Here is a 27024-nt window from a genome sequence, read left to right as displayed (position 1 = left end):
GGCATCGGCTGTGCTCCCAGCCAAATGCCAAAGCAATAATGGAGAGAAACAAACCAAGCCATCCCAGAGCCAGCTGTGGTCACCCCTCCACTGGAGCAACAACCTCCGGAGACCTCCTCCACCTTCGCTGCAGACCCCTGGAAATCTACCAGCCACCTCCAGCAGGTCACTCTGCGTCTGTCCCTGCACTCATGTTACCCCGTCTCCAATGATTTAATGTTGTTTCCGCTGTCTGGGCCCCTCCTCCTTGTTCTTGAGATAATTGCAGAGATTTGGATTTTGCCAGATTCCTAGCCTCTCTCTGAACTTACTCCCTTAAAATCATTTCTGTGAGCACCAGGCAGCTGCCCTGCAGTATCCTCCCCTGCACGTGCTTCCCGGGAGTTATTACGTAGCAGTTCTCAGTCCATAGTCTGCTTTGCTGCTCTCCTCCTTCCTTTTCCAAGACACTAATTGCACATCCTCTTCCAGCTGCAACTGTGAGTTAGGATAAGCCCACCACTAAACTGCCTAACCAGGTCATTTGGATCAACACGGGTTGGAGAGCGTTCAGACAAGCAACTCAAGCCAGGAAATCCAAAGATGCAATCCTCCGGCAAAATCCTCCTAAGCTGAAATCCTCCGGCTAAGGGAGGGCAAGAATCAACAGCCAGGCGTGCGTGGCTGACACGGCTTCAACCACAAGAGAACACCACGATCTCCGGGGAGGGCGAGCTCTCGGTCCATGGTCACCATCACCCAAACCGCTGTCACCTCCTCAGCCCGTTCCTCAGCTGGCCGAGCGAAGGCTCCAAGCCACACGTTTATCCTCCAAATGTGTGCTCTCCCTGTAGCTCCATGTAGCTCCATGTGCTACATGGTCCTTGCCTGGGGATGTGGTTCCACTCAGAATTGACAACGCTCAGATCCAGCCCAGCTTAATCCGAGACAAAATAATGCTTTGGCCATGGAAAATGCTATTTTCCATTCATCTCTACTCCCCAAGGGAAACCTGCAGACCCCTCATGGGCAGAGCAGGCAGGGATGAAGCCACCAAGGGGTCCCCCTGGCCTCCCACCAACGGGAGCTGCTGGGCTCCAGCTGAGCTGGGATTCACCACTGCCCCTGCAGGAGGAAGGGCTGGGCTCCGGGGTCCGATTCAGGGGCCTGAGGAAGAAATATAAGAAGAGTAAGGGGAACGGGGTGAAGCAGCCCATCCTACCTCCTGAATGAATATCCATACACTTAGGTGCCGGTGGAGGGAGATAAAAGCTGCTTTTTTGAGATTCAGACCCCCAAATGACACCTCAGTCCTGGTCCAGACAGGGATGAGGTAGCTCGGCATCACCAAAGTCCAGAAATGCTTTAGGATCACCCAGGACCTCGGCAGACAAGAGCCTGCCACACAGCGCAGGGCCCACCGCCTGCCTGCTGGGGTGCACCCAGCCACACCGTGCCGCACCTCGCGGGCAGCACCGAGTCTTCCCTCACACACCACATCAAATGCGCCGCGTGTTGGCGGTCTCTAATCCCCTCATTAATTCCTGCTGCAGCAAAAGCTGGCACCTCATTACCGAGCTGACCCGGCTTCCACCCCCTGGATCTCATCCTGCCCCTGGATCTCGTTGCCTCCCTGGTGCTTCCCCGGGGCACAAGGGCAGAGCAGAGGGGACTGCCCTGGGGTGTGAACACAGCCAGGGCCAGGGGCTGGGCTGCGTCCCGGGGGTGCAGCCCCGGGGCTCAGGCTCAACGCAGGCATCCGCAGGCAGCCGTGGGGACGTGGTGCCCGGGGTCACACCGAGGGATTTACACCTAGTGGCAGGGGTGTCACCAGCGAGTCACAGTCTCGGGGTGGGAACTGTCAGCTCCGTGGTGTCACCGGGGAGTGCCCGGGGACCGCTGCCAAGTCACGAGGGTGCCATCACGCCGGTGGCACTGAGTCACGGGGCCGAGGGCTGCGCAGGTGCTGGGCGATGCGACGGCACGGCCTGCGGGCGTGGGAGCAGCCCGGGGGCATGGGGCAGGGAGCTGAGCTGGCAGGAAAAGGAGCAGCTCGCGGGGTGTGCGGGACATGGCCAGCGTGGGAAGTGGAAGCACCCGGTCACGAGGACAGCCGGCAATGGGGACAGGGAGAGGGAGCAAGCGTGGGTGGAAACATGGGCAGGGAATGGGAGTGAGGCCCGTAGGGTGGGCGTGTGGGGTGAGGAAGGGGGTGAGCTGGGCAGCGGGGGCTCAGGCAAGAACTGCAGAGGGGGTGCTGGTGAGCAGAGGTGCTGGGGTGCGGGATGGGGTCAGAAATGGGAACGTCACCAGGATGGGAGCAACCGTGCCCCCGTGATGCACTGACCCGGGACTTCCATGCCGTGGGGGTGCAGGGGGGGAGCACCCTGCTCTGGGGTGCAGGAGGGCAGGATACTGGTGGCACAGAGTGCAGTGTGCCAAAACGGGGCCGATGCCGGAGCACCGAGGTGCCGAGCTCCTGCTGCCTGCGGCCCTGGGGAGCAGCAGCGGGCAGGGCTCGGGGGGCAGCAGGTCCCTGGGGGCGGCAGTGGCATGGGCAGCGTGGCACGGGGGTGGAGGACAAGCCTGGCCAGCCATGCCAGCAGCCATGAATCAGCTGCCAGCTGCCCCCCAGCCCGTCTGCCTGCTCTGCCGGCCTGATCTCCGGCCAGCTCCAAGCCGTACTGCGCTGATCTGTATCTCAGCCTCTTCTTGCTACCTGGTCATGAGCCGCACAGGCATCAGGGGCTGGTGCAGATGGTTCAGCAGCAGCAGCCCCGGCCAGGATCAATCAGAGCCGTGCTCAGATTTATGAACTGAGAAGTCGGGCAGGGGCCCAGCCCTCCTGGGGGGCTCGTGGTGCTGAGTAGTGTGCGTGAGGGGGCAAAATCCACTTGTTCTCGGACACTGGGCTGGGCTTTAGGGAGGGACTGGACAGCCCAGGGGCTGATGGACTCCGGCCACATTTGGACTCTGGGAAAGGAAAACATTGCACTGTACAAGCATGCAGGCACAGAGCTGTCCCAGCCCATGGCAGCACTGGTGTGTGACCAGTCACTGCAGACATGCAAAAGCTCAAGGGTACCAAGTCCCCAGCTGGCACCATGCCCTCTGTCCCCCTGCCCAGCCCCAGGGGACATTTTTGTCCTGTGGCTGTACCCCAAAGCTGAAATACACCCAGGCCCCAGGCTCTGCACACCTGGGAGCACAACCAGGCCACGGGCCTTATGCAGGATATTTGGGACCAAGTAAGCACATGCAAAGCCACATGCATAGGGGAGGCACTGCTGGAAGGGGGTTGATTGCTCCATCAGCTGGAAAGGGAGATGACGGCAGAAGAGGGATATGGGTGCCAAGGCAGCCCCTGCGGGGGGTCAGCTGGGCTCAGGCTGGTGCAGCTGCAGCTCCTGGGGGACCCCAGCAGCTGATACCAGCAGGAGCTGTACAGAGAAGGAGCTGGAAACACAGGGATGTGCTAACTGGGATGTGCCCCACGGCCTCCGCCCCGTGTCCCATCCCTCGTCCCACCAGCATAGCCCTGAGGGACACCCTCTCAAACTACCTGGACCTGTCGGGGTGCCCACAAAACTACCAGAGCCCATCTCCCTCCCTGCTCTTTTTGGGGACCAGCCGTCCATCACTAGCTGCTGCCAGCCAGGCTCACACACGGCCACTGCACACCCTGAGGGTGCTGCACACAGCAGGGTGGCCAGAGCCAGTCCTCGGCAGTGATTTCCACACCCCTGGTTGTCCGAGTTGCTTCTGCCTGGGCATCCCAGTTCTCTGCCCCAATGGGGAGGCTTAGGGACATGGCTACTTCCACGTTCAGGGCCAAGGCCATGCCAGGGATATCCTGCAGGGAAATGTAAACTTTACGCTGGAGCCCGGGACAGGCTCAGGCAGGGGACCTGCAGGCAGGCGAGGCGGTGGGTGACATTGCCAGAGCTGGCAGAGCCTAGCCTGGAGGCGCCCATTCCTGCAGTGCCTCCAAACCCAGCTCTGAGCCGCTCTTTCCCATCTCCTGTCCCAGATCCATGGCAGGTTAAGGGTGAGGGACTGGCTGTGCCTGCTGCACAGCACAGCCACACGCCCTTGCCAGCAGCACCATCGCAGGAGACGCTCTGGCCCCAGGCAGGGCACAAGGACAGCACCCGAGGAACGGCACCGGGCACGGCAGGAGCACGACTGGACACAGCAGGAGCGTGGGGCCCCGTGCCAGGACAAAGCGCAACCTCAGCACGGCTCCGGCCACGGGCAAGCTCCCAATGGCTGAAGCCTCCTGCCGCCCTCACAGGGGTCCCCGCCGTCCCGCGGAGGACAGCATCCCTGGGCCTTTCAACATTGGCACCGGGTCCGGTCCAAACCCTGGCTCGCCGGAGCTGGGTCCAGGCCAGTCCAAAGCTGCCGTGACGCGGGGCGCAGGAGAAGCTGTTTGTACAGCTGTGCACAGCACGGCAGCGCGAGCCAGCCCCGGGAACACGATGTTTAGAAAAGCACCGGCTAATTTGAGAGTGGATCTGCGCGAGCCGGGGCTGGGGGACGCGCGGCCCAGCTGCAGCCTGGCAGCAGAGCGGGATGCGGGGCCGAGGGGAGGATGCTGGCTGCGTACCCCGCCTCTAGTTTGCCTTGTAAATGGACGTCAGGCTTCAATTAGCGGTGGGAATGATGTTCAAAGTGTGAAAGCGGCCCCGAAGCGCCTGGCCACGAGGCCGCCCCGTGGTGCCAGCACCGGAGGCACCTGCCCGGGGCACAGAGCCCAGGCGGGCGGTGTGGGACGTGCGCCAGCAGCTGCAGAGGGGACAAAGGGCGCAGCAGCCCCCGCCCCGTGCCCTCCGTGCCCACAGCCCCACCGGCCCAACCTCTGCCCGCATTCCCCCGCCGCGTCCCCGGACGGGGGGGAGGCGGGGGGGACAAGGGGGCAAACGCAGCCGTTTGCGGGGAGCCACCGAAGCGGGGCCGGGGGCTCTCGGGGCGCTGCCGAGCACCGCGCCCGACGGCCGGGGCAGAGCCGCCGAGGCTGCGGGGCCCGGCGGGGCCGGCGGGGCAGTGCCCGGCGGCGGGGCCGAGCGCGGGCGGAGGGCTCCCTCTCGAGGCCCCCGGCCAGCACTGCCCGCACCCACCGCGGGGCCGGCACCGAGCCCCGGGGCGCGGCCCCCACCGTCGGGGCGCCGGGGACGAGCACCGGCAGCGAGCCCCCGGGGCTGGGGGGAGCCGGCAGTGAGCGGCGGGGCTGGGCCCGCCGCAGGCCAGCAGCGGGGGCACCGGGCGACACCGCGGGGGGGGGACGTGTCCTCCGCCTCGGCCACCAAAGGGGAGGCACTGCCACGAGCACGCGGTCTGCGGTGGGCACGGCCGGTGGGACCGCTTCTAATGAGCTCCTCTCGTTAACCAACGGGGCTTGCTATGCTGCCGACGCCACCACCAAGGGGGAGGGTGTCCCAGCAGCCCCCACGCATCGTGTTGGCACCCCATGCACCATGTCGGTGCCCCACACATCATGTCAGTGCCCCACGCATCATGTCGGTGCCCCACGCACCATGTCGGTGCCCCACGCACCATGTCGGTGCCCCACGCACCATGTCGGTGCCCCATGCACCATGTCGGTGCCCCATGCATCATGTCGGTGCCCCACGCACCATGTCGGTGCCCCACACATCATGTCGGTGCCCCACGCACCATGTCGGTGCCCCACGCATCATGTCGGTGCCCCACGCACCATGTCGGTGCCCCACACACCATGTCGGTGCCCCATGCACCATGTCGGTGCCCCATGCATCATGTCGGTGCCCCATGCACCATGTCGGTGCCCCATGCATCATGTCGGTGCCCCATGCACCATGTCAGTGCCCCATGCACCATGTCGGTGCCCCATGTACCACGTCAGTGCCCCGCATACCATTTTGGTGCCCCGTGCCAATCCTCGTCCTGCTCCCCGTGGGCCCCCACTGGAGCCAAGCAGCTCCTCGCCACTCACAGCCCCGAGCAGCCGCACTCCCGGTCTCTGCCCCCCCCGGCCCCGGCTGTGCCCTCGGGACATGAACCCTGCGGCATGGCCACCCCGGGCAGCAGGTGGGCAGCTGGGGATCTGCGGTCAGGCCTGCACCAGTGGCTGCTGAGCACCAGGATGTCACCTGCGCCTGCGGTGGCCCAGGACAGGAGCAGGTGGTGGCAGCGGACGCGGCGCTGCAGGTGAGCCGAAGATGCAGATGCAGGCGCGGAGGTGACGGCGCGGCACTGGGACATGTGGGGAGGTGACGAGTGGCCGGGCGGGAGGTGACCTGTGCAGGGAGCGGCCATCATGCCCGGGACACGGCGAGGCACGAGGACAGCAGGGCACTGCCACGGCGGAGCGGCCGACCTGCAGCAGCGGCTGAGACAGGCCCGGTGGCACTGCGGTGACACCGGCACCTGGCGACCCGGGGGCTCTGGGTGTCGCCTCCATGGGGCGCTGGGTGTCCCCTCCCGGGGCGCTGGGTGTCCCCTCCACGGGACACGCGATGTCCCCTCCCTGGGGCTCGGTGTCCCCCTGCCCGATGCGCCCCCGGGTGCCGGCTGCCCCCCGCCGGGCGCGCTCCGTGTCCCCCCGTGCCGCTCGCTCCCGCCCCGCGGCTCCCGCCCGAACACCGGCGCGGCGGCGGCAGCCAATGGGGCGCTGGGGGGCGTGTCCTCCCCGCTCGCGGGACCAATAGGGGGCTGGGGGCGTGCCCGGGGCGGGGCGCGGAGCCAATGGCGGCGCGGGGCGGGGCGCGGCGGCGCGGGGCGATGCTGCCGCCGGCGGGGGTGCGGGAGCGCGTCCGGGCCGTGCACGGCGGCGCGGCGCTGCCCGAGCTGCTGCGGCGGTACGACGGCTGGGCCGGCCGCTACGAGCAGGTGCGGGGCGGCGGGACCCGCCGGGAGCCCCCCGGCACCGGGAACAGCCCGGCACCGGCACCGGCACCTCCCCGGCACCGGGACCGGTTCCCCCCCGGCGCCCCGCCGGCCGCCCCGCTGACCGCCCCGTCCCGCAGGATGTGGCCGCGCTGGAGTACCGGGCGCCGCACCTGGCCGCCGCCTCGCTCGCCTTCGCCTTCCCCGCGCCGCCCGCCGGGGCGCGGGTGCTGGACGTGGGCTGCGGCACCGGGCTCGTAGCGCGGGAGGTACGGGACGGGACGGGACGGGACGGGAGGAGCGGGAGGCCCGGAGGCCGCGGGGTAACGGCGCCGCCCGTCCGTCCCCGCAGCTGCAGCGCCGCGGGTTCGGCTGCCTGCACGGCGTGGACGGCAGCGCGGGGATGCTGGAGCGGGCGCGGGGCACGGGGCTGTACCGGCAGCTGCAGCGCTGCGTGCTGGGCCGGGAGCCGCTGCCCGGGCCCGCAGGTAACGGCCGGCACCGGGGGGGCGGCGGGGGCCGCTGTGGGTCCCCGCGGGGCCGGTGACACGGGGCCCCCGCAGAGCACTACGACGCGGTGACGGTGGTGGGGGCCCTCGGCGAGGGGCAGGTGCCGTGCTCGGCGCTGCCGGAGCTGCTGCGTGTCACCAAGCCAGGTGAGGTGGCCCCATGGGACGTGGTCCCCATGGGACGGGTACCCCCGCCCGGGTACGGGCAGGCCGGGACGTGGCCTCGTCCCCACGGGCACGGGGTCACACGCTGGCGGCCCGGCCAGCTGGGTCCAAGCCAGGGGTCAGGGCAGTGGCACTCGTGACCCGCTGCCACCCCCGGGTGACACGGCACAGCGGGGGCCCCGTCACCCCATCCCTTGTCCGGGCAGGGGGCTTCCTGTGTCTGACCACCAGGAGCAACCCCTCGAACCTGCGCTACAAGGCGGAGCTGGAGGCAGCGCTGCAGCGGCTGGAGCAGCAGGGGGCCTGGCAGAAGGTCCTGGCCCAGGAGGTGGAGCGCTGGGAGAGGGCCACCGAGGAGGAGGAGAGCGTCCAGGGCACTGGCTACATCTCCGGCGTGGTCTACATCTATCGCAAGTGCCCCGTCCCACCTCTCGAGGAGGGCTGAGAGCTGAAAAAGCACTGGGGAAGGGGGCTGAGCCTGGTGCCCTGCACGATGTCACCCTGCGTGTCCCCTGCCCCGCGCAGCCATGCCACCCCCTTCCCACACAGCGACGCATTCAGAGCCCAAACTTCCCCATTTCCTTCCCCATCTCCTCCCCTCGGGTCTGAGCCCTGGGGACCTGCTCCTCAGCTCAGGGAGGGCCTCCAGGTTTCATCAGGGTCTTCTGGGCACCCCCGTTAGCCCTGACATTCAGGTGCCTTGGTCCTTGTCTTTGCTGTCCCATCTCGCAGCTCTTTGTGACATCTTGCAGCTCCATCTGACTGGGCAGAGCCACCTCCTGTCTGGGCTGTCTCCTCCCCACTGTGCCCACCTCCCACGTGGCCGTGGTCAAAATCTGGATCCTTCTTCATCTTCCCTGCTCCAGACCCCAGGCCTCTGCCTGGGGACTGTTGCTGATGGGTCCCCATCACCACAACCTGCTGTCCCCCTGTTCATCCCCCCCCCCAGGAGCTAAACCACTGTGCCCCAAGGTGCCGGAGCCCCGTCTGAACCCGGAGCAGCTGTGCCAGCACAACGCCCAGCTGGAGAAGCTTTCCGAGCACCACATCAGCCTTTCATCCCTGCTTAAGCTCTCATTTTCCTACAGCTTTGTAGTTAATGGTCTGGGTGGAAAATGAACCTGGAAGAGACCTCGGGAGTTGGTGGCTGCTCCCCACCCAGGAGCCGCCCTGGCATCTCCTGCCCGTCCTGTTCCCCAAGCCCCTTGTGATGGTGCCTCCACCCCTTCCTCCTCCAGTCCTTCCTTGGGAAGTTTTTTACCCAAATCTCTTGCTGGGATCTTTCTTTCTTCCTTCCCCAGACCTGTTGCTGCTTGTCCCATTCCCATGGATGTGGGGATCGGGTGATCTCCTTCCTTCCTGGAGCTCAGCCCCGTTGGGAGGTGGCAGCCCTGCCGTCCGCGCTGGGCTCTGATCGTATCCAGCGCTCGGTGCCCATCCCGGTGCAACCAAACCGGCGGCTGAGCCCTGTGAGCCCTCGCCCCTGTCCCAGGGCTTTGGGGACAGCCAAGCGCCCCGGGCTGGGTGCCCTGAATGTGTTTTGAGGACCGCAATACCCGCTGTAAAAATGGGCACTTGTCACCCCTCCTGGCTGGTCTGTGTTGTCCCCCCGTGTCCTGGTGTCATGGTGCCCACCTCCCCTCTGTGTCACAGGCACTGTCTCTTTGTCCCCAGTGCTGCCCTGACCAAGGGGCCGTGGCTGTCCCCATCCCATGCTTGGCTGTCAAATAAACCCTGCCTGTGCTGCATATCTGGGGCGTGTTATTCCCTCGCGTGGGGCCACCGGCCATCCTGCGGGGTGGGGAGGGTGACCAGGAGGTGGGGGGGGAGGGGGATTTGGGCCCACCCCTCTTCCTGCCTCAGTTTCCCTGCTCCTGCATGGGGAGCACCCTGGCTGGCAACTGCTGCATCCTCATGGGGACATGGGGGTGTGCCAGGACAGCCCCTCCCCGAGCTGGCCACAGGGGTGCAAGAGCCATGGGAATTGTCACTGTCCCCCCACAACGCAGCTTTAAAATGAGCCCAGGCAGCTTCGGTGGCACCGAGACCTTTATGGGGGCCGGGAGCCGGCGGCAGCACCCAGCACGAACACAGCCCCTGCCCGCGTCCTGGGGGCGGTGGGCAGGATCCGTCCCCTCACCTGAGGGGAGCAGGGCTGGCAGTGGGACAGGGCCACACGTTGTCACAGCCTGCGGGCAGGGCAAAGCGCCAGGGGGGCCGGGACGGGGACGCAGCCATTGTGGGAACGGGGTGCATGGGCAGGGGGTGCTGGATGTGGGCAGGCTGGGGACCGCGGGCCTGTCCCCACGGGCTGGCGCCCAGGGCAGGCAGCTCACACATAGTCTTTCATGGGGTAGCCCATGGGGCTGCAGCTCTTCACCGCTCGGTACTTCTTGGGGTAGTGATCCCGCTGGGATGGGGGCCCTGAGCAGCACAGGATGCCCCCGCCGAAGAGCTGTAGGGCACTGGAGGCCCAGCCGATGTAGAGGGCAGCCCCCAGCTCTCTCTTCAGGGCCTCGGGCACCATGGGGTTGTAGAAGTTGGTGACGATGCTGTTGGCGGACCAGGACACAGGGATGAGCAGCACAATGCCAGCCAGGACGAAGATGGCACCTGCCACGATGGAGACGCGCGTCTTGGAGTTCTTGTCCTCCACACAGCGGGTGCAGTCGGCACCCGAGATGGCGGTGAGGAGGGCGAAGAAGGCCACGATGATGGAGGTGACCACCAGGGCACGGGCGGCTTGCAGGTCGGAGGTGAGGTCCAGCAGGGAGTCGTAGACCTTGCACTGCATCTGCCCCGTGCTCTCATACACGCAGTTCATCCACAGCCCTTCCCAGAAGACCTGGGCCACCACGATGTTGTAGCCGATGAAGGCCGTCACCTTCCACATGGGCAGGGCACAGGTGAGGATGGAGCCCAGCCAGCCCAGCACGGCCAGCACCAGCCCGCCCAGCTGCATCGTCATCGTCGCCATCGCCAGCACCTGCAGGGACAGGGCACAGCCATCACATGCGGGGTTCCAGAGCCGGGCTGGCTCTCTGAAGGGTGGTGCCTTCGGGCTGGGTGCATCCTGCTCCCATCCACATGGGGACGGCTGCAGGCCAGCACGGGGACACACGTGCTGCATGGAGCATTGCTGCAGAGCAGCACGGGGACACTTGTGCTGCAGGGAGCATTGCTGCAGGCCAGCACGGGCACACATACTGCCGTGAGGAGACTGAGCTGCAGGAGCCCAGGCAAGTCATGTTTTCACTCAAAATGACCCCACAGCACAAGGCAGTTGTGTGTGGTTGCCCCATCCCAGCTGAACCATGCCAGTGCAGGGCGCATTATGGGGAGGAAGGCTTTTGGGGAGCAGGACAAGGGCTCGCTGTGCCCATCAGGGCAGGGCTCCCACCCCACAGCTGCGCCGGGCTCTGCCCCATCGCCTACCGGCCCTGCCGGCTCCTACAGGCTTCACTCTGCCCTCGGCGCACTCTGCCCCTTTGGACCTGGGGCTTCCTGTCTGGGGCGCTGGGAATGGGCGCGAGCCCAGGTCTGTCCCTGATACCGACTGCAGGGCTCAGCACTTTCAGAGATACCGGCTCCTTTTTCTCCAGACAAGCAGCACAGGGAGCCCAGGGATGAACTGGGGCTGGTCAAACCCTCATAGCTGACTACAGAGTGGGGCACCGTGGACAGCTGGATACAGGGGGTGCTGCTCCCTGGATGGGGGGACAACAGGGGCACCGACCGCTGCACCATGCCATGGTCCCTGGGCTCATCCCAAATCGCTGCTCGGCCCCACGCGGAGCAGACCCCGGGCTGCCTGCACCTCCCCGCCAGGGGCCAGGACCCGCGTTTGGCGGCCGGGACCAGCCGAGTTTTTATGGTCCCGGTGTGGCAGCAGGTATCGGCTGTGCCTGGCACACCCTGAGGCTGTTGCAGGTTTCACCGCAGTTTCTCCAGTCCCGGTTTCGGTTTCTGCGGCCTCTCCTGCACAGCTGTGCTTCCGTCCTTCCCCGGCACCTCTCACCCATTGGCACCCCTGCTGTGGCAGGCGCCTGGCCGAGCTGGGGCTCTGCGTTAGGCCCTTTGGGCCAAAAATAAAGTCCCTTTCTCCCAGAAAATGGAAGAGGCCAGGGGTTGGGATGATGGGAAGCCATCCTAGATGTCCTCTGCAGCCAGCGGGTCCCAGGCTGGTGGGGCTGCTCCAGCAAGTGTCACCATCACCACGGACGTCTGCACCAGGGACTCACGGCAACCATCGCGCTCCCATTCTTGCCCATCCACTGCCTTTCCCAGCTCTGTGGGAGCGTTTGGGCTCCCCACTTCCATCCCCCCCTCCCAGCAAAGGATGGGCATGAACCAGGAGCTCTCAAAGCCTCCAAACCCAAGAAGCACCCAGAGCCCCACAGCTCGGGAGCCCCCATGGTGGGCAGCAGGTGTTGTCCCCATATACCCCGAGGTGCACACACAGGATGTTCCCAGGGCTGGCCACAGGCCGGCCACGCACCGGCACGGTTTCAGTGCTGGAAGACAAACAGGCAAAACACCCGGTGTCACCCACGCTGGCCCCAGGTGCTCTCGGGTGGCCCCAGGGCGCGGGGCCATGCCAGCGCACCCCTCCCGCCGTCCCACGTCCCGGCTGGCGCCCGCCACCTCCTTCCTGCTCGGCGTGGCCGGTCGGGCAGGAGCAGCGCCCGATGCCGGTCCCGATGCCTGGGGCCCTGCGATAGCGTGGGGCGGCCCCGCCACCACGCCTGGCGCCGTGAAGGCATCTCACCTTCGAGGCACCCGCTGTCACCTCCAGGGGTCCCCCGGTGGCCCAGGAGGGGAGCACGGCCACGGCAGGGATGCCAAGGCTGGACCAGGGGTGAAGAGAGAGGCTGGCCCCAGGCCCCAGCCCGGGGGAGGCTGGTGCTGGCCCTCCGGAGAGCAGCTTTTGGGGTGTTTGAGGCTAGTGTTCTCCAGGTGTGGGGTCCGCAGCGGAGGCCCCGCAGGCTGCCCCGCCACTGAGGCCAGAGGATAAAGACAACGGAGCAGAGCGGGGTCCGAGCAGCTGCCGTTTAATGTGGGATGGCTGCGACACAGGAACAGGCACTGCCACAGCCGGGGGCACCGTGAGCCCCCCCGGGCCGCCCCGGCTCCTGCCCCGCGGCGGGGGTGAGAAGCCCGGTGCAGAGCCCCGCGCACCGCCTGCTCCCCTCCCGCCTCCCCGACCGGTTCTCCCAGCCCGGCCGCTGCCTTCCCACTCCCAGGATAATGATGCCCGCGCCCCGGGGAGCTGCCGAGAGAGATTCCACGCGCATAGAGCTACGCAAAAATGCTGAAAGTAGGTCAAAGTAAAACTACAAGGCACAGGGGGTAAGAGCACCCCAGCCACCCCTCAAGACCGTGCCGGGGTTTGCTGAGCCTCCACGTCCCCTGACCACGTGGGACAGGTTTGCTGTCCCCGCTGCCCCGTGGTGACCTAAGGACACGTCCTGGGGTTTTCCCGGCCTCCGCAGCGGCGTTTGGGCGAGTCCCCCGGCCAGAGCCGCGCAGGGCGCGGAGCCGTGTGTCACCCACGGGACGGGCACCCCGCAGCGCTCAGGGCTGTGCCACGGCACGGCACACCCCGATACCGGCAGCCGGGGCTCCTTCACCAAGGAGATGCTGCGGGTGCCCCCGAGCCGCGGGGGGGAGCGGGGCAGGCAGCCAGGACAGCAACGTTTTGTTCCCCGTCCCGGACGGGATTAAAGAACCAGCTTCAATCCACAGGCGAACAAAGGCGGCTCTGTCTGCCCTCCCTCACACCGGCCCCTCCGCGCAGCCCCGGCACCCGGCCCCAACCCAGCCCCCCCGTGGGGCCGTGGGATGCCCTGGGGGCATCCCCCCCAGGATTCACCCGTGGTGCCTGGGTGGGCGCAGCGGGGCGGCGGTGGGTCTGGGTGGGAGAGGCGCCAGGGTGCTTGCGGGGCGCGGGGAGCGGCTCCTAGACGTAGTTGCTGGCCGGCAGCGAGCGGGACGCTGTGTACTTGGCAGAGTAGGGCTTCTCGCCCCGCGGCGGGCAGGTGCAGCACAGGATGCCCCCCCCCAGCAGCAGCAGCGCGGAGGCAGCCCAGCCCACGTAGAGGGATGAGCCCAGGTCCCGCTTCTGGGACTCAGCGACCAGAGGGTTGTAGAAGTCCCGGATGATGGAGTTGGCCGACCAGGAGATGGGGATGAGGATCAGCACGCCGGCGATGATGAAGGTGACACCGGAGAGGATCATGACCTTGGCCTTGGCGGTCTCGTCCTCCACGCAGTTGGTGCACTTGCCGCCGGCGACGGCGAGCAGGGTGCCCAGCACGGCCAGCACGATGGCCACCACCACCAGCGCGCGGGCGGCCTGCAGGTCCTGCGGCAGCGCCAGCAGGGAGTCATACACCCGGCACTGCATCTGGCCCGTGCTCTGCACCACGCAGTTCATCCACAGCCCTTCCCAGATGATCTGTGCCACCACGATGTTGTTGCCCACAAAGGCCGTCTCCCGCCACATGGGCAGCGCACAGCAGAGGATGGAGGCCAGCCAGCCGATGACGGAGAGGGCAATGCCCAGCACCTGCAGCCCCATGGAGGCCATCGCTCGCCGGCGTGTGCCTGCGCGCAGTGCCGCCCGCCGGGACCATGGCGGGCGTTATATGCCCTCGCCGAGGGAGGAGCCATCCCGCCGGCACTGGATGAAGGGGTAAAACCAGTTTCCCGGGATTCCTCTGCTCGCATTTCTCCCCACAGCCATGACACCTAATATCCCTGCTGCTCCCACGGTGGCCAGGATGAGGCCACCCAGGTGCAGGATTGCGGCCACATGCTGCCCGTGGGCAGACAGGGAGATGCCCAGGTAGGGCCAGGGCAGGCCCTGCAGCTCACCCTGGGGTGCTGTAGGGGAATAGGCAGCATCCGGGATGGGGATTTCTCCGCTATCACTCCCAGCCCCTTCTTCTCCATGACCTGGATGGATGCCTCCACGCTTCTGTGCCCCGGTTTCCCCCCAGTGGCTGCTCCTGCCCCGTCTGCCATAGGCCCCATGCCAGGGAGCAGCAGCTGTGCCAGCCCTGCTGCTGGGCTCCACGCCGGGCAGGGCACAAGCGGCTCTTGTTTGTTCCTTGGCGTCTGACGAGCGCTTCCCTTCCCTCCATTTGGCCTCAGGCAGGAGGTGCCGCCGCCCGTCGCCAAGACCCACAAACCGGTCGGAGCTGCTGCCGGCTTGCCGCGGAGCAGAGATGGCGCTGCCTGGGGCAAGGCAAGGGGCAGACCCCAAAGCCCTGATCACCGTCCCCGCAGCCAGCATTCACATGGCAGCCCCCAGCCCCAGCCTGGGCTTAGCTGGACCAGGCACATGGTGCCGAGACGCCAGCATCGTTCTGCAACCACCTCGAAGTGCCCCGGTGCCACAGTGGCACCAAGTGGGGACCGGGGTGCTGAGCACAGCAGGCCACATGGTGCTGGGGGCATTTCCACCAGCAGACACCAATACTTAGGGCTCTGCCCGACCTCTCCCCTTTTAATCCCCCAGCCCCCGTCTCCTGCCTGCCCACTCCAAAGCCCATCTTGTCCGCCCAACTCCATCCTGTGCAGAGGCACAGCCTGAAGCCAGACAGCCCGCAAGGACAGACAGACAGGCAGTGCACTGTTCCCCTTCCAGCTTAATCTCTGGGAGAGATAACAGGGCCTGAGACTATCTTTGTTTTTCCAAGCATGCAGGCACCGCGTGGATAAGGTATCAGGAAAGCCCCGTGGGGCTGCAGGGGGGGGAAGAGCCAGCCCCCACCAGGTGCTGCATCCTCCAACCTGCCAAGAAGTGGGATGGTGGCTTGCTGATATGATATAATTGCTTGTGCTAATTGTTCGGCATGACGGGTTCTTGAGCCACTTCTGACCATGCTGGGGCATCTCTGGGCATTTGTACAGAGAAGGCTCCTGCTCTAATGCACAGCCACACTCACGATGGGACGAGCCGTGGCCGTGGCAGGGAGGTGACAGCAGCCTGGTGGTCCATGCAGGGTGGTGCCACGAGGATGCCACCAGTACTGTGGCTGGGGACACAGGTGTCCATGCAGGCAGGGCAGAGCTCAGGCACTCAGGGACACTTGGGTCTCGCTGCAGAGCCCCCTGTCCGATCCCTGTGCTGTTTCAGGGGAGCCACCCAGATGCCGGGGCGCTCCCGTGTCCGTCTGTCCATCTGGAGCACCCACATTGCTGGCATACCAGCGCGCCCACCCTCGAGCCAAAGGGCCGAGCGCCGCGGTCAGGGCTCCCTTTAATCAGCGGGGCGGCGGCAGGGACCAGAGCATCCCCTGGCCGGGGCACCCTTCCAGGGATGCAGCACCGGGGCCGAATCCTGCCCCAGGCTGGATGTGGCTTCGCCGCCCAGCCAGCTGCTTTAACCACACCATCATTTGGGGTTGGAGGCAAGCACGCACACATGCGTGCACACACCTCCATAGCACAACCTCGGCCCGTGTGGGCCGTGTCCCCACAGGTGCCTCCGGGCTGGGGACAAATGGCAAGGTGGGGAGCGGGACATTGCCACGCGCAGCGCATCCAGCGCCTGCGCTGAGACAGGCACGGGGCAGCTCGCCCTCACCCTCGGAGCCAAAGCAGGCGCCAGCGTGCCCATTTGACAGCTGATTACTGTAATTAAAGCCAGAATGCGACATGTCCTCAAAGTGGTGTCTGTCACCAAGAAACAGCCCTCGTGCCCTCCCCCACGTCCCCCAGCCAACACAGCCGGCCCCATGTCCCCAGCAGTGCCGCGGAGGCCAGCAGGACACACGGACACAGGGCTCAGCGGGAAGCAGCGGAGCTGACCCCTGCAGCAGCGTCCCACCTCACACTGCGCCAGAGGATGCCACCCCACTGGGGACACAGCCTAGCTGGACTTCAGGGAACTCCTCCACACCAAAATGGGGTGCTCAGTCTGTCCTGGGGTTTCGCCTGGCACCAGCTGAGTGTGGTTGCCTTGCCCCGAATCCCATGGGATTCGCGGGTCAGGGGGGACTGAGCTGCTGTCCTCGCTCCAGTGCACCCCAAAGGGCTTGGAGAGGGCAGAGGGCACCTCCCATGGTGGCTCATAAAATGCTCCCCGTGGATCCCCCTTGCTGCGGCAGGACAGAGACGTGCTGCATCCCCGTGAGGCCACCCTGGGGCAGGGACAGGGGACCAGGCATTAAACCTGCAGTCGCCGCAATGCTCAGCGCTGGTGGCACGGAGGGACTGGCACAGTCCCTGACCTTGTGCCGGGCAGAGGACACCCTGCAGGGACAGGGCTGGCAGATGTCCCTGCGTGGGTCACGGGTGGCAATTCCCCCTCTCCCTTGCCCCTGCATTTGCTCCCAGTGCAAGACCTCACCGCGCCAGCGCCACAAATACCTCGAGGTCCCAAAAAGACGGGCAGAGGGGAGCCGGGCAGGGCCGGGAGCTGCAGCGGAGCTGGCGCAGAGCTGAGCAGCCTCTCCCCAGGGCGCACACGGGGCGGCGAGGGATTAGTTACCCACACGCCGCCTCGCTCATTGGAGACTCAATGTTCCCAAAAAGTTCTTGCCTGACATAAACCCCCTGACCAACTGAAATGTGCACACTAAGGTTGTTTTCCTCTACCTGAAAGCAAAGGTCTATTAACTCAGCACAGCCCAGACACTCATGGAAAGCACCGTGCAAGGGAGCTGCTGCCAGAAACAGGACCTTTAGTCCCTAGTCTCCAAGAAAATAAAATCCCTATCCGTTCGCTGAGCAAAAAAGCAGCCAAAAATGGGCAAAAGCACTGGTGAGTCAAAGGGACGTGTGAGCTGACGGCCCCGTCCTGGGAAAGGAACACCTCTGATGTGGCATGGCAGGTGTAAGGGGGGGGGGTCCGCACATGGGTGATGCTCGGGGGGGTCGTGCCCTCAGCAAAGCCTGGGCAAGACAAAGAACCACTCAGAGCCCATAGGGCTGGGGGTGTCCCAGGTGTGCCGAGATTTAGGGTGGCTGGGGCGTGCCGCCAGCCCCCTGCCAGGCCCCGCCGGCCAGTGCCCCGCAGCCCCGGCACCCTGTGTGCCGCGCTGCCGGCAGCCCCGTCCCCGCCCCGCCGCCAGACAGAGCTGCCATTGATGCTGGAGCCGCCTTACCTGCTCCCCGCCGCCGCCGAAGGGGCTTCAACAATGGGACGCCTGTGTGCCCTGGCCGGGGCAGATCCTGCAGCCCCGCGCCTGAAATATAAGCGGGCGAGGCAGCGCTCACCGCCCCGGCCCCGCTGCCCCGGGGGGGAAGGCGCCGGCCCCGCCGCGACCACAACCAGGAGGAACACCCCAAGCCCCGCGCTGGCCGCACCGCGCACGTGAGCGGGATGCGGCCCCGCAGTGCCCGGGGCAGTTTCTGCTGTCACCTCCTGCTGTCACCCGCCCTGGGGCAGCCAGAGCTCCTGCCCAGTGCGAGATACACATGGGGACAGGAACGGGGACAGGTCCCCTGGGCCACCTGCGGTGGCTGTCCCCCTGCCAGCGTAGGTGCTCGTGGAGAAGGGCCACCACCACGGCGATGCTCACACACCCCTCAGTCTGGCCTTCATTCGGGATCACCTCTGTCCCCATGTCACCATGCATCCCCCCCTTGTTCCCACCACAGGGACCCACTGCGGGTGATGCGCCCCCTCACTTCCCAGCAGCAAGGGGAGAGAAGAGGGGCTTCAGGCACATCTGGGACCCCGCAGAGATGCCAGCCCCCTCGGCTGTTTTGGTTAAACACCAGCAAGCCGAATTCCTCGCCACAGGAATGCACCCCGAAGCGTGTGGCGGCCGGCACCCCGAAACCCTGGTGATTTGCCCCTTCCTCCGCCGTGAGTCAGGCAGCTGCCGCTGCCCCAGGCCGGCAGCGCAGCGCGAGCACAGCTTGTACTTTGGGCAATTTGGGATGATGAGGGGGGGAGGCAGCGCGGCGCGTGGGGGCTGATTGCAGGGCCAGGGGACCCGTCACCCCGGTCCTGACCCGGTGGCCCCTGCCCCACAGCTCTGCGTGGGGTATTCCCCTGCCCCACGGCCCTGACCTAGGTGTTTCCCCTGCACCTGCGCAGCCGCGCGTGCACCGCTGGGTGCTCGTCTGCGCACGCACGCCGCCGGCATGCGCATGTGTGTGTGTGTGTGCGTGCACCTGTCTGTGAGTGCTTTTGCTCCCCGTTGTGCCTGCGCAGCCTGGCGCGTGCACGCAGGGCTGCGTCCGGGGCACGTTCCCCTGTGGGTGTGCGCACTTGTGAGGGTGGCTGTGTGTGTGCACAGGTGTGCAAGCACCCGTGTGAGCACATCTGAGTGTTGGTGTGTTTGGGATTCTGTCCCTGTATGTGTCTGTGTGTGCGTACCTGTGTGTCTGTCTGTCCGCACCTCTGTGTGTGTGTGTACCTGTGCGTGCCTGTCTGCGCGTGTGCTTGTGTACCTCTGAGTCCGTCCGTCTGTCCGTGTGGCCCTCTGTGTGTGTGTGTGTGCGCCTTTGTCTGCCTGTGTCTGTCTGTCTGCCTCTGTGTGTCCGTCTGTCTGTGCAGCCGTGTGTCTGTGCATCCCAGCCAGCAGGGGGTGCGTGTGTTTGGGTGTGTGCACATTGGCCCCCGTGCAGCCTGCACCTGTGCACCCCTGCACGCCGGGGCCGCAGCCGGCAGAGGTTTTGCACTGCCAGCACCCGGCTGTGTGTCCCCGGGGTGCCCCAGCCCTGTCACCACTGCCACCTGCCCGGGGACATGCCCGTCTGTGCCGTGCTTTGTCACCCCGAGGGCTGGGCGCCCCCAGCAGCACCTCACCAGGTGCAAGCCCCCTTGCCTGCTGCTTGCACAGAACCCCCCCAGTGCCCCGGGTACCCGGCCCGGCCACCAACCCCAGCCCGCCGTGGGGTGCCGTGGGGCGGCAGGCTGACCCTGCTGCATAAGGGGTGTCAGGGTGCCACGGGGTGGTGGAGGCCAGGCACAGGGTGCCACGGCACAGCACGGTGCCAGAGGCACCCAGGCACAGGGCACTGGGGTGCCGTGGGGTGGCAGAAGCTGACCCAGCCAGACTGGGGGTGTCGGGGTGCTGTGGGAAACAGCTGGGTCAGGGCCCCCTGCCTTTGGGGTCCTGGGTACTGGAGTGGGGGGGGGGCTCTGGTGCGGCACAGGCTGCCAGCACCCGCTGCGCGCCGCGCTCTTGAGTAGTTAATGAGTTGTAGGGGAGCCCTCGGCAGCGGCCAGGAACAGGCTGGAGCAAGCCCGCGGGCACTCGCTCGGCGTGTCCGGCTGCAGAGGGGGGGGCGAGCGCATTCCTGGGGTGGGGGGCTGGAAATACCTGTAGCACTCTGGTCAAACAGCCGTGCAAGGGCTGGGGGAGCCGCATGCACAGCAGCACCCCACCGCCTTGGGGTGGTTCTTTTGGGGGACAGTGGCCCCCGGGATGTGGCTGCTCATGGGGCGACCACGCCTGGGCAGCCGGCCCGTGCCTGCCTTGTTTTTCTGTTGCCGGCTGCCACTCAGCCAGGCCTGCCAGGTGGATGGGGTGGCGCTGCCAGAGTGTTACGTGCTCTGTCTGCTTCCTTCAAGGACAAAACATTTGAGCAGGATGAGTAAAGAGGTTTATCACCTGGCCAGGGATCCCCATGGGCACACCCAGCCCGGCACGTCCCACGTTGCACAAGGGGGATCGGGGGCTCAGGACGGGGGGGACGGGTGGAGATGGGGGCTGTGTGGGGTCGGGGCTGCGTGGGGACTGCCAACATGGGGTGCGTTGTGGCGAGGCAAAGGGGCTGCACTTTGCACGGTGATGCAAAGGTGCCTGAGTGCACCCTGCTCTCGCTGAGCCACAGTGAGATAAGGGGCAATCTGCGAGCGGATAAAAAACCCAACAAGGCTGTAATCTTAAATAAACTCCCTTCCTTTTGGACACTATGTTAAACGTGAGATCTGATAAGGTGCTCCAGAAATACAACAGACTGTGACCTACAGCATCCCTGCTGAAGAGGCTGGGCTGCGGGAGTGACGGCTCCCACCCGTGCCGTGCCGTGCCGTATCACGTCATGCTGCCCGGAGCAGGGGCCAGGGCCGGGATCTGGCCATGGCCACCTCCAGCATGTAAGCACAAAGCCAAGGGATTTCCAGGGATTTCCAGGCCCTGCTGCCTTTAGGAAGGGTTGTGAGGGGGCAGCGGTGGACGTGGGCTCCCCAAACCGCACCAGGGTGCAGGGTGGGCACCGGGGCTGGCACACAGAGCCCGTGGACGTGCACCGCAGCCCATCCAGCTCCTTGTCCGGGCTTCCTGGTTCCACGCCGGGGTCTGCAGATTGCACCCATCCAGCCCCACGCCCCGAAACTAGGCCTCCGCCGGCAGTGGCCATCTCAGGTGGCTTCTCCCCCTCCCTCCCCTGCGCCAGCGCCATCTCTGCAAACAAAGGGGAGGGTGTGGGACGCTGCGACCGAGCCAGTGGCGAGGAGCGTCCGGCGGTGAAACCCCACCCCGGGCGGGCGCTGAGTGAGCGCAGCCCGGCCCCGGCCCCGCCAGCCCTTATAAGCACAGGTGCACCCAGGTGTAAGCTGATCCCCAAGGCTGCAGCGGCGAGCGGAGCCCGGGGTGGTTTCGGTCAGTGGGTTCCTTTCCGCCATCGCCTGGGGCGCGCTGAGCCGGACACCATGTCTATGGGGCTGGAGATCGGTGGGGTGGCCCTGTCGGTGCTGGGCTGGCTGTGCAGCATCATCTGCTGCGCGCTGCCCATGTGGCGGGTGTCGGCCTTCATCGGCAACAACATCGTGACGGCGCAGATCATCTGGGAAGGGCTGTGGATGAACTGCGTGGTGCAGAGCACGGGCCAGATGCAGTGCAAGGTGTACGACTCCATGCTGGCGCTGCCGCAGGACCTGCAGGCCGCCCGCGCCCTCCTGGTGGTGGCCATCGTGCTGGCCGTGCTGGGCCTGATGGTGGCCATCGTGGGCGCCCAGTGCACCCGCTGCGTGGAGGACGAGACCACCAAGGCCAAGATCACCATCGTCTCCGGCGTCATCTTCCTGCTCTCCGGCATCATGACCCTCATCCCCGTCTCCTGGTCGGCCAACACCATCATCCGGGATTTCTACAACCCGCTGGTGCTCGAAGCGCAGAAGAGGGAGCTGGGCACGTCTCTCTACGTCGGCTGGGCGGCCGCCGCGCTGCTGCTCTTCGGGGGGTCCCTGCTCTGCTGCTCCTGCCCCCCCAAAGATGAGAGGTACGCGCCCAGCAAAGTGGCCTACTCCGCCCCACGCTCCGCCGTCACCAGCTACGACAAGAGGAACTATGTGTGAGCCCCCGCGCCCCCGCCCCGGCCCCCCGAGGGGCTCGGCCACCCGCACCCCCACCTCCAGCCCTGTCCGGCGGGACCGGCGCCGCCGGGGACCCTCCACCCCGCGGGCCGGGGAGAGACCCCGTCCCCGAGGGCGCCCCGACCCCAGCGGGAGCGGGCAGAGGCGGGGGGCGATGGGGGGGTGACGGGAGAGGTCCTGGGGTCAGGGCTGGGCCGCGGGAGCGGGAGCCGGGCGGGCGGCTGTGTAAATACAGACGGTTTCGTGTAAACAGAGCCAGTTTCGGGTTGCCAGGAGAGCTCTTCGCATGAGCGCCAGGCGGAAGCGGCGGTGCCCCCGTGCCCTGCCCCACCAGCCCCCGGCCCCCCGGCCCCCCCGCCGGCCAGGCGCCTTCTCTCCCTGTTACGCGTGGTCTGTACGAGTTACATTTGTCAATAAACGTGTCCTGTTTTGGTAGCAGCGTGTCCTTGGGGCGGCAGCGCCTGCTCTCCCCGGTGGGATGTGGGGGGGGACGTGTGGGGTGGGAGCCATCCGCGGGACAACAGCTTCAGCCCCGCGGGCTGGAAGTGTGGAGCTAATTAGCACAATTAGCGAAGAAAATGCCAGCCCCGGAGCCTGGATGGATAGGAACCCACCGCAGCCAGGACCATCTCTTTGTCCCCTCAAACAGGGGCGTGAGCACAGAGCTGTCCCCACGCCAGGAGCCACCCCACCGGGAACGGAGCCCACCAGGGGCACTGGGGACGCCCCCCCGGCCCCGCAGGAGCAGCAGTGTCCCCACAGCACCAGATCTGGGGACGTGCGTCTCCCAAGTCCCATCCTGTGCCCCAGCCCCTCTTTGCTTTCTCTCCCCCTCCAGCTCCCTCCCGACCCGTGGGTCTGCCCTTCTGGGGTCTGGTGGTCCCGGGGAGGGCTGCTCCCCCCCCCACACACTGTTAGGGGTACTGCTGGCAGCGGGTGGGTCCGCAGACACCCAAGCAGCCGTTCACATCCTGCTGCTGACACTCCCTGCCCGCTCAGTACAAAGTCTGGCTCTCCGGAGGGGAAGACGGGCTCTTTCCCCCCCAGCAAAGGCTGGGGCGAGGCCGCATTGCACAACCGCCCGTACCGCCTGTTCCCAGCTGGCGGCACGGCTCGGCTCGGCTCGGCTCGGCACTGCAGAGCCCCCGCCTTCCCGCCACGCTCCGGCGAGCAGGGACAAAGCTGCAGGTGCATCGCCCCGTCCCGCGCGGGGCCACCGGCTCCTCTCGCCCCTTCCCCGGCCCACTGGGCACGTCCCGCCGCCACCGCTTGGAAAAGCGCTGCCCAGAGGCAGGGCAGAGCAGGCGGTTTCGCCGCTCCCGGTTCGACGCCCCCCGGGCAGGCCGAGCCCTGGCGGGGCGTGGGGCGGTCGGTGCGGCCGAGCCCGCGGCGATCTGCACCGCTCCGGTTCCCCGGCCCCACCTGGGCCCTGATAAGGATCGGCCGCGCTGCGGAGCGGAGCAGCCCGGCTGGGGCCGGCCTGGGGCTCCCGGGGACAGCGGGGCGCTGGCACGCGTGGCCTGCGGGCGGGCGGTGACCTTGCTGCCTGCAGCGAGCACAAGGAGGCCTTTGAGGGACGCGGCCGCCCCCCCGGTTCCACCCCCGGTGTCGGCTCTCCCCTTGCTGGCTCCGCGACAAAGGCAGCGCCGCGGGGCCGGGATGGCTGGCGTCGCCGGTGCGGCGAGGCGCTGCCTGCCGTTCATCCGAGCGTGGCTGCGGAGCACCGACACGCACCCACGTGCCGCCCGCAGCCGGCGGCTCCGTCCCGCCGCGGCACGTTTCCCCTCGGGGTGTAACGGGGAGCAAAGCACGGGCAGCACCCGGCAGGCCCGGGGCAGTTCCCGGGATGGCGGAGGTCCGGGACACGGCACAACCACGGTCCCCCTCGGTCCCCGGTCCCCCTCTGGCAGCGCTGGCCTGAGCCGGCCCCGGGGCGGTGGGGGCTGTCCCGGGGTGCTGCGCGGCATGCGGGGTGCGGGTGCCCCTGCGGTCACCGTGCCCCCGAGTGTCGGTGTCACCGCCACGGGGCCGCAGCTCCGGGACGGGGTCGGAGCCCCACGGGGACGGGGACGGGGACGGGGACGGGGCCGGCTGCCTGCACGGGGCCGGGCGTCGGACGGGCAGCGTGCGGTGACACGCGGTGTGACGTGGTGACACACGGGGGGACACGGTGGCACACCACGGTGCACGGTGACACCCGGTGACACACACGCACGGTGACACACACGCACGGTGACACACGGGGCGCGGCGAGGCCCCGTTCCCCGAAGCCCGCTCCCGGCGCTGAGTCACGGCGCCGCCGCCCCCTCCGGCCGCCAGGGGGCGCCCGCGGACAGCGGCGGGGGCGGGGCCGCCGCCCCCGCGTCACGTCCCGCGCGCGCCGCCCGCCGCCCGCCGCCGCCATGCTCCGCCGCCTGCCCCGCCGCCCCCGCCCGCCGCCGCCATGCTCCGCCGCCTGCCCCGCCGCCCCCGCCCGCCGCCGCCCGCCGCCCGCTCCGCCGTGACGTAAGGGCCCGCCCGCGCGCGGGGGGAAGGAGGGAGGGAGGGCGGGGCCCCGCGAGGAGGGGCGGGGCTTCGCGCGCCGCTTGGCCCCGCCCCCTCGCCTTATAACCCCGCCCCTGCCGTGTGGCCCCGCCCCCCCGGGCCACAGCACTCCCCTCGTGGGCGGGGCACCCCGGGCCCCGCCCCTTCCCGGGCCCCGCCCCCTTCCCGGGCCCCGCCCCCTTCCCGGGCCCCGCCCCCTTCCCGGGCCCCAGGCCCCGCCCCTTAGCGGCCCCACCCCCCTAGGCCCCTCCCCCGGTGCCCCGCCCTCTCCCTGCCCCGCCCCCCTCGGGCCCCACCCCCGTAGGCCCCGCCCCCAGGCCCCGCCCCGCCTGCCGCCCCGCAGGGCCGTGCCCCTGTCCCACGCGGTGCTGGGTCCCGCCGGGGCGCGGCCGCCCCTGGTGCTGCTCCACGGGCTGTTCGGGAGCCGCGGCAACCTCCAGACGGCGGCCAACGCGCTGGCGCGACGCAGCGGCGGCCAGGTGAGGCCGGGACAGCGCCGGTCCCGCCCGGGCCACGCCCCGGGGCGAGGGGCCCGCGGGCCGCCCGCCGTGACTGGGGGTGCTCCCCCGGCAGGTGCTGACGCTGGACGCCCGCAACCACGGCGGCAGCCCCCACAGCCCGGTGATGACGTACGAGGCGATGAGCCTGGACGTGCAGCAGCTCCTGGCCCGCCTGGGCATCCGCAAGTGCATCGTGCTGGGACACAGCATGGGCGGCAAGACGGCCATGGCGCTGGCCTTGCAGCGGGTCGGCGGGCACCCGGGGCCGGCGGCGGGAGGGGGACGCTGAGGGAAGGGGGTGGCACCCGCAAGGCAAGGGGTGGCACCCGAGGGAGCGTGGAGGTCTGGGGCGCGGGGAAGGAAGAACTCGGGGACAGGCACGCGGAGCCCTGCGCTGGGGCAGGAGGAGGCTGAAAGCCTTCGGGGAGCCTTGCCGGGAGGCCTGCGCCTGGCCCCGCTGCGCAGAGCGGGGCTGGGAGGTCTCGGCTCGCGTCCCATGTGCCCCGCTTGTGTCCCCAGCCAGACCTGGTGGAGCGCCTTATCTCCGTAGACATCAGCCCTGTCTCAACCACGCTCGTCTCCGAGTTCTCCGCCTACATCTCCGCCATGAAGTCAGTGAACATCCCGGCTGGCCTGTCCCGCTCTGCAGCCCGCCAGCTGGCTGACAGCCAGCTGAGCCCAGCGGTCCAGGTGGGAAATCCTTCTCCTGGAACGGGGCTTCTGCTCCCGGCCTGTCCCTGGGACACAGGGCTTTAGGACCGCAGTCCCTGCCGGGCTCTTCCCACTCCCGCTAGCTTGGTGCTGGCCTGGGCAGCTGGGTCGCCAGGGCACCGGGGGACGCGCCTGTGAGGCAAGCGGGGTGGGCTGGAGGGGACGACGAAGGGCGCCAGCACATCCCGAGGGCGCGGTGCTCTCACTGATGAGCGTTATCCACCAGCACGTTCCCCTTTTGCGGCAGCACCCTCAGCTGAGGCAGTTCCTTCTCACCAACCTGGTGGAGGTGGAGGGCCGCTATGTCTGGCGTGTGAACCTGGAGGCTATCTCCCACCACTTGGAAGATATCATGAGCTTTCCTGACTTCCACAAGCCGTACCCTGGCCCTACACTCTTTTTGGGAGGATCCAACTCACCCTATATCAGGTGGGACCGGAAACAAGTCCGTGGTTTGACCCCTCGTGATCCTCTGCAGCTGCTGAGAGTGCGAGGAAGTCCCAGGAGGGGGGGAGGTCCTGGAGGGAGCCCGGTGCCTCCAGCAGCCGGTGACACCAACACGCTGGGGAGCGAGGAGGAACCTGGGGGCAGCCCCAGGCCTTCCCAGCAGCGAAGGGAGATGTGGTCAGACCTGGGATAGCCCTCAGCTTGGGGAGTGTGAGGGCAGGCATTTGGACAGACCTCTGACCACACCTCCCATCTTGTGTTCACTCATCCCGCAGTTCCAAAGACTACCCAGAGATCCAGCGCCTCTTTCCCAAGGCAGATATCCAGTTCATCGAAGGTGCAGGTCACATAGTCCATCAAGATAAATTTGAAGAATTCATCACCGCTGTCCTCAATTTCCTGCCACCACCATAGCCCTGGGGACCAGGATTTCTGCAAGCGTCGTGTGAGACCTGAGGAGCCCTGGGCAGTGGCGCAGGGCTCCTGGGCTCTGGGAAGAGAGGCTCAGCCCGGACCAGCTGCCCCCTTTGCAGTCCTAGGACTTCTCCCATCCCCACACACGTGGAGCCGGAGCTGAGACACACTTCCATGCCCATCCCTCTGAGCTGTCCTGCAAGCTCACTGGGACACCCGTGGCGCTGGCCCAGGCCGCAGCCTGCGTGCACTGCAGTGTTTCAGACACTAGGAGGGGACAGGAGAGTCCTCTCCTTCCCTACCGCCAGACCACCTGGTAGCGGAGCTGCAGAACTTGCAATAAACCTGACTCCATGCCAAGGAGGAGAACGGTTTGGATGTGGCTGTGGAGGAGAAGGGGAGCAGTAGTGGGCACAGGAATGGGCTCTGGCTTACCTGAGGAGATGCTGGTGGGACTGGGGTGTTAGACATGGGTTTAAGGAACCCTCACGACTCCCAGAGGGAATCGCATCCTTCCTCCACCGCCAGGCAGTGGGAGGACATGGAGGGAGCTGCCTCCTGAGCAAGGCAACGCTGCGGGCCTGCAAGGGGGAAGCTGCAAGGA

General features: G+C 67.2%; 5 protein-coding genes across 5 annotated transcripts; 3 read left to right on the top strand and 2 right to left on the bottom strand.

Annotated features, from left to right (window-relative positions):
* The first annotated feature begins 6714 nt into the window (after nt 1-6714).
* On the top strand, nt 6715-9268 carry METTL27 (methyltransferase like 27). Its single transcript, XM_048067922.2, has 5 exons — nt 6715-6849; nt 6987-7115; nt 7199-7334; nt 7410-7502; nt 7727-9268. The coding sequence occupies exons 1-5, from the start codon at nt 6742-6744 to the stop codon at nt 7963-7965; spliced, it is 705 nt and encodes a 234-aa protein (XP_047923879.2). The 5' UTR covers nt 6715-6741; the 3' UTR covers nt 7966-9268.
* A 283-nt stretch (nt 9269-9551) lies between these two features.
* LOC106041045 (claudin-3-like) lies at nt 9552-17848 on the bottom strand. The gene is made up of 2 exons (XM_013189269.3): nt 17636-17848; nt 9552-10506 (listed from the first exon to the last, which is right to left on the bottom strand). Exon 2 carries the CDS (start codon nt 10495-10497, stop codon nt 9853-9855), a length of 645 nt encoding a protein of 214 aa, XP_013044723.2. The 5' UTR covers nt 10498-10506; nt 17636-17848; the 3' UTR covers nt 9552-9852.
* LOC106041034 (claudin-4-like) lies at nt 12556-14162 on the bottom strand. The gene has a single exon (XM_048068082.2). It carries the CDS (start codon nt 14107-14109, stop codon nt 13480-13482), a length of 630 nt encoding a protein of 209 aa, XP_047924039.1. The 5' UTR covers nt 14110-14162; the 3' UTR covers nt 12556-13479.
* Nucleotides 17849-21034: 3186 nt separating the features above from the next.
* CLDN3 (claudin 3) lies at nt 21035-22239 on the top strand. The gene has a single exon (XM_013189258.3). It carries the CDS (start codon nt 21142-21144, stop codon nt 21784-21786), a length of 645 nt encoding a protein of 214 aa, XP_013044712.2. The 5' UTR covers nt 21035-21141; the 3' UTR covers nt 21787-22239.
* A 1996-nt stretch (nt 22240-24235) lies between these two features.
* Nucleotides 24236-26783, top strand: ABHD11 (abhydrolase domain containing 11). Its single transcript, XM_066979595.1, has 6 exons — nt 24236-24309; nt 24692-24827; nt 24922-25095; nt 25368-25538; nt 25807-25988; nt 26282-26783. The coding sequence occupies exons 1-6, from the start codon at nt 24248-24250 to the stop codon at nt 26418-26420; spliced, it is 864 nt and encodes a 287-aa protein (XP_066835696.1). The 5' UTR covers nt 24236-24247; the 3' UTR covers nt 26421-26783.
* The last annotated feature ends 241 nt before the right edge of the window (nt 26784-27024 follow it).

Source organism: Anser cygnoides, chromosome 18, assembly GCF_040182565.1.
Source record: "Anser cygnoides isolate HZ-2024a breed goose chromosome 18, Taihu_goose_T2T_genome, whole genome shotgun sequence".
Taxonomy (NCBI): Eukaryota; Metazoa; Chordata; class Aves; order Anseriformes; family Anatidae; genus Anser; species Anser cygnoides.
This window is presented reverse-complemented; position numbering and strand designations above follow the sequence as displayed.

What these genes read in the sequence shown, in the direction of transcription:
- LOC106041034 (XM_048068082.2), bottom strand. Translation starts at nt 14,109, where the DNA reads ATGGCCTCCATGGGGCTGCAGGTGCTGGGCATTGCCCTCTCCGTCATC.
- METTL27 (XM_048067922.2), top strand. Translation starts at nt 6,742, where the DNA reads ATGCTGCCGCCGGCGGGGGTGCGGGAGCGCGTCCGGGCCGTGCACGGC. An exon ending in GGGCCGGCCGCTACGAGCAG is followed by an intron (nt 6,850 to 6,986) that starts GTGCGGGGCGGC and finishes CCCGTCCCGCAG; the next exon opens with GATGTGGCCGCGCTGGAGTA. An exon ending in GCCGCTGCCCGGGCCCGCAG is followed by an intron (nt 7,335 to 7,409) that starts GTAACGGCCGGC and finishes GGGCCCCCGCAG; the next exon opens with AGCACTACGACGCGGTGACG.
- ABHD11 (XM_066979595.1), top strand. Translation starts at nt 24,248, where the DNA reads ATGCTCCGCCGCCTGCCCCGCCGCCCCCGCCCGCCGCCGCCCGCCGCC. An exon ending in GCCGCCCGCTCCGCCGTGAC is followed by an intron (nt 24,310 to 24,691) that starts GTAAGGGCCCGC and finishes GCCGCCCCGCAG; the next exon opens with GGCCGTGCCCCTGTCCCACG. An exon ending in TCCAACTCACCCTATATCAG is followed by an intron (nt 25,989 to 26,281) that starts GTGGGACCGGAA and finishes CTCATCCCGCAG; the next exon opens with TTCCAAAGACTACCCAGAGA.
- CLDN3 (XM_013189258.3), top strand. Translation starts at nt 21,142, where the DNA reads ATGTCTATGGGGCTGGAGATCGGTGGGGTGGCCCTGTCGGTGCTGGGC.
- LOC106041045 (XM_013189269.3), bottom strand. Translation starts at nt 10,497, where the DNA reads ATGGCGACGATGACGATGCAGCTGGGCGGGCTGGTGCTGGCCGTGCTG.